The 4,861-nt window shown below is 41.5% G+C and overlaps 1 protein-coding gene across 2 annotated transcripts; it reads right to left on the reverse strand.

Annotated features, from left to right (window-relative positions):
• LOC148854063 (type I inositol polyphosphate 5-phosphatase 8-like) lies at positions 1–4,448 on the reverse strand. Of its 2 annotated transcripts, XM_088982780.1 has the most exons (7): positions 4,066–4,442; positions 3,838–3,931; positions 3,627–3,737; positions 2,908–3,540; positions 1,429–1,692; positions 687–855; positions 1–253 (listed from the first exon to the last, which is right to left on the reverse strand). In XM_088982780.1, the coding sequence occupies exons 1-7, from the start codon at positions 4,286–4,288 to the stop codon at positions 146–148; spliced, it is 1,602 nt and encodes a 533-aa protein (XP_088838906.1). In that variant the 5' UTR covers positions 4,289–4,442; the 3' UTR covers positions 1–145. The 2 variants fall into 2 exon arrangements, with proteins under 2 accessions (XP_088838906.1, XP_088838907.1); XM_088982781.1 differs by lacking the exon at positions 1,429–1,692 and having other exon boundaries at positions 4,066–4,448.
• Between the last annotated feature and the right edge of the window lie 413 nt (positions 4,449–4,861).

The raw sequence follows: 4,861 nt of genomic DNA on the forward strand, positions 1-4,861 counted from the left end.
TGTCTAAAGATAAGCTTTGTACAACAAAGAGAGCAACAATGGCGTCCACTTAGAAGGTTCTACTTCTCTCGACACAACAGTACTGAGAAGTAATATAACAATTAACAAGTGAATTAGCTGTATTATTCTAAACGAGAGATGATGCCTAGGATGTGAATGGTGTGGTGTCTTTCGTGGCCGTAGGTGGTGGTGCTTCTATGTCTTTCGCCATCAAAGATAGCAGCGTTGTCCTGCCCTTGCCCTTGCCCTGCCCCTGCCATAAATACCGGATTACCAATTGTCAATTTCATACTCAGTTGGGGTGCCTTTCAGGATCCAATTTACCCATTGAATCAATGTTTTAAAATCCGACAAGGAACTGGAATCACTTTGGCCGTTGGTGTTTGGGTAAGAAATTTGACCATCTGGTTTGAATGGAGGTTTGTTTTAATTTAAAAAAAATGATTAAGATAAAAAATGGTCAAAATTGTTGTTCGGGTCAAACAAGTCAACAGTTCAATCACCTGGATCAATAGACCATTGATTAAGTCAATGGTTTTTGGTCAAAGAATGGGTTAAGGATAAAATAAAACCAATTGACCTAAACAATTCCCGAGCCTAACGGTCTGACCATCTGGATCAACTATGGTTCGGAAACACTATCTTATGGCTCCACTAAGAATTTAAGAGGACATGAACACACTTACTGTTTCGGTGAGAAAGGAAGGCATGGTGAACTTGGGATTCATGGATTTAACGACTTCAATCTGAGTGGAAAAGAGAGCAGAAACAGGTCTATGATCCGAAAATCTACTTTCGCTTCGATGATAAAAGAGTTGCCTTACACCTTTACCATACCACAAGATCCGATCACACCTGCACAAATGAACCTTTGTTATACCAATAATCAACTTAGCTAAACAATTTTAGTTGAAAACCACACACACAAAAGCATTGCTCACACAATCTGTTACATCATTTTGATTTGCCTGTCTTTTTCTTTTCTTTTCCTGTATATTTTCTTTTTGGGGTGGGGGCACAGGACCATAAGATGGAGTATGCTAGGCCATAACTAGCCATGCATTGAATATTAAGAGGATCTAAATGTAGGTCCTACCTATTTTTAGAGATAAACAATTAGCATGATCAGATGACTTCAGCCATATATATCATCACTATAGTGCTTTCGCTCCCATGTATTATTTGGCACTACTGAAGCTAAGTTAGGCTCTGTATTTTAGTATTTTTTTGTTTGGTTGAGAAAAGAGTTTGTCATCAAAAGATGTCATCCCAAAAAGACATTTAAAGTTTGTTTTGGGTTATTTATGAAATAATATAAATGAAACTTTTCAACTTTTTTTATCGCATCAACGCATGGAAGAAGGGTATTTAGACTGTTAAAATCTTAATACAAAAACTCCTTGCCAAACGGCACCTTAATTGGCTTACCATGCTGGAGTTCTTTGCTTCTCTCCTGTCAAAGTGGGGAGACCGCCTGAGTAGCGATTACAATTGGAACAAGGGTATTTGTAGGTGGGAGCAAACTCTATGTTTGCTTCCCTCCATCCTTGGAACACACCGCCATCCTCTTGCTCCCTCCGAAGCTGATCAAACTCTTGCAGTGATCTCCAGTCTTGCTTCTTTATCAGTTCTCTCGCCAACCGATCCTCCAAGCACAACCTGTAGTTGAGATCCCCCAACCAGAATATCCGACTGCTCCACCAAAACATGTATATCAGAATTCATCTTATATTTCAGTTCTCTGAACATGATTTCAGTTTAAGACCTGAGAGAGGTCTCTGGTAGACATCAAAGCAATCTCAGGGCCCAGTGAGGTTAGACATATTTCAGTTACAAGATAGTTCCAGTTCATCTTCCCCTGTGAGGAATGAGGTTGTGAACTCAGTTGAGAACTGGAAGACCATGGACCTCGGCCGCCTGGGCCTACATGATACCAGAGCCCAAAGCATAAGTGGGCCGGCCAGACTGGGAGTAGCTTGGTTTGGAAAAATTGTAGAGACCCGGCACTCACCATAGTCCAGGCCAATGCCAACCTTTATAGTACCCCCAGAAGAAGAAGCCTCCCTTGAGAGTTGAGATCTTCTGTAACTTCAGATTGCCCCGGTGGTAGATACCCACTTACAATACTCCATTTGTAGAAAATAGGTTTGGTTAATTTGGGCACTTTGGTGAGTTGGTGATAAGCTTGGAATGGACTTTAGTCTCGATGTGGGTCCTAAAGCTTTTCCTGTAATGGAAGACACCATTTCCAGACTACATTGTTTAGTTTAGTAGCTCGTGGATGGATCGATCTCACAGGGTCACACTTTTCTATACAAGTATATAACGAATGGTGCGAAAGTGTTTTTGTTTCCCCTCTCCTTGATTGACGAGGCGGATATTATTATCTTCTTATCAAACACCTAACTGTATCACAATTTCTTTGTTTCTTTTTTTTTGGGTAAGGACACAGTTGGGTGAAATAGGTAGGATATTTAGAACACCAATTAAATTAATTTTGTCATGAGAGGATAATCTAATTTATTCTCTTTTCAGAAAACTGATGTCCATGGTCCCATCCATTAATGGATTCACTCCTTATGACATGTTAGCCACGATCATGTGCCTTGAGAGAGAGAGAGTGACCCAATTGATGGGTGGGGCTGAAAGGCTGCAAACTTTGCTACAATGTGCCTTTTGTAACCCTCTCAGTTTTGGGTCATGAAAAGGAAGAATTAAACATCTCATTAATAAATGGATGAGTGCTAAAAGCCCTGATGTGGTGCATCACATGCAGCAGTAGTGTGATAGCAGTGGTCCACTGTTGTTTAAGAAACTTATTAGTACAGTTTTCTGAAAATGATCAGAAACCTCAATGAAGGTTCATGTACCAGTACTTTCTGAAGGGGAGGGAGGATGATTACTTACTCATGTCCTAAGATGGTGAGAGGATGTGAGCTACTGTGATCATGATGAAGCCGAGGGAATGATGTTCGTCTGAAGATCTCAGAGACTTGATAATTCCTTCTGGTTTCATCCCCTTTCTTCTCACCGGAAGCTAGGTGGGCAGCAATGAAACAAAAGCTGGTTCCTTCGATTGACATGCTAACCGAAACCGATCCCTTGTTTCCCAAATATCCCATACTTCCACAAGCCACTGAGCAAACTTTTACGTTGGAGACGCGATACTTCTTCACCAAATCCCCCCTCATCCAAACACTGATGAACACACCGACCATTTTCTTGCTTGCCATTAGCTTGTACTTACTGGTAGACGACGAGACTCCATCTGCCGGTTCCTCCTGCTGGAGACTGCTCCGCCGGTCTCTAACTGGAGTTCTCGTTCCGCCGATGACCCTGTCGGTTGTCCTCGATTCTGAACCTGAAACCCGTCCATAGTAACAATTGTCACTGGAGATTGGATGCAGCATGGGCGTCAACCAAGGGCTCCCAAGTTTATTGTTGAGGGTCTTCCCGATGAGCGATTTCCATTTTGTTTCCACCGTCGCATCTTCTGCTCCGATCACGTTGCAGACCTTCAACGGGACAACCTCTTGGAAGCTGCTGCAACCAAATCGTTAATTTGCTATCCTTAACCAGGCAGCAATCAAGGATCGATGTAAAACAGGGTTCACTGACATCCATACCCAAGAACATAAATGTCAGCTGGGTCGTTGAGATTCAACCAGTCGTCCAAGTCTACGGCCAAACTTCCTACAGGAGACCTTCCTGCAACATTCCAAGTACCCACGAAGACCCTGCCATTGAAAGACAATAATCGCCATTTACATATAGATAGAACCCAGAAAGTGAAAACTCCAAGTTTAAAATTGAAGTCAAATAAAAACAATTACGCACCTGAACTCAGTAGTTTGGACGCAAGATCCCTTCTCCAGGGAATTAACAATACTATCGTCCGAGTAATCACTGCCGTCGTCGTCGTCATCACAATCTACAAATTAACAAGAAAACGAGCATCACAGTCCAAGTGTCGAATGGCATTGCCATACAAAAGCGAAATCAGATATATAAGATCTCAGGAAAAGTGGGGGAAAAAGATCTAGCTAGAAATTTATTTGGTTTAACCTGAATCTTTAATGGTATGAAATCGGCTTTCTCCCTTCTTTTTCCATTTAAGCCAATTTCGCAGCTTTCCTGGAGGAGCATATCGATCCCGTAAATCCATGCCCCGATCACTACTTGAGGAGTGAGAGAAGACTCTCGCTTCGCTTGCTTGGCCTTGTGCGTTGTGCGCATAGAATGATTGATGCAGTAAGCAGGAAGCAGTATGTATATATTCATTTATCATTCGCTTACCATCACAGAGACACAGTAACGTTACTTGTACAGTCAATAGTCATGTCTTGACCCTAAGGTCAATTGAATTAATCGCCTATACGACAAACAAAGAATGTTTCGTGGTGTTGACAGGAGGATCAGGCCCATTACGAAAGACTGATTATGAACCTAAGCGCGCGAGAATTCAGTATGTTGGCATTAATTTGGGGACAGAGTATTGTCCGAGGCCTCCATCCCTATAACTTGCCACATGGCTAATGTTTAAACGATTCACGCACCTGGCCAGAAATTGCACAAATGATTATAGCAATGTGATTTTATTGGTATTTATTTGAACTCATTGTATTAAAGTGAAATTATGTGATTGATATATATTTTTTTTAATTCTTAAAATACTCTTTTTATGAAATGTTCATCGTCATCCCTTACCCAACTTCATTTCATCCCACTAAATCTGCAATTGTTAGTGTTCTTTGAGGTATTTTTTTAGTAACGGTCAACAAGACACAATTCGGGTGGCATTTGCTGAGAAGAGCATGTGCCCACGTTGCTATGAATGAAGATGGATGTCTAGGTGGATTAG

This window comes from Nelumbo lutea, chromosome 4 (genome assembly GCF_056320005.1).
Source record: "Nelumbo lutea isolate HS-2025 chromosome 4, American lotus-T2T, whole genome shotgun sequence".
Classification (NCBI taxonomy): Eukaryota; Viridiplantae; Streptophyta; class Magnoliopsida; order Proteales; family Nelumbonaceae; genus Nelumbo; species Nelumbo lutea.

Excerpts from the sequence above, each read along its gene's own strand:
- LOC148854063 (XM_088982780.1), bottom strand. The coding sequence starts at position 4,288 with ATGATAAATGAATATATACATACTGCTTCCTGCTTACTGCATCAATCA. Across the intron at positions 3,738-3,837 it reads GTCCAAACTACTGAGTTCAG|GGTCTTCGTGGGTACTTGGA; the intron begins GTGCGTAATTGT and ends TTTCAATGGCAG. Across the intron at positions 856-1,428 it reads AAGCAAAGAACTCCAGCATG|GTGTGATCGGATCTTGTGGT; the intron begins GTAAGCCAATTA and ends TCATTTGTGCAG.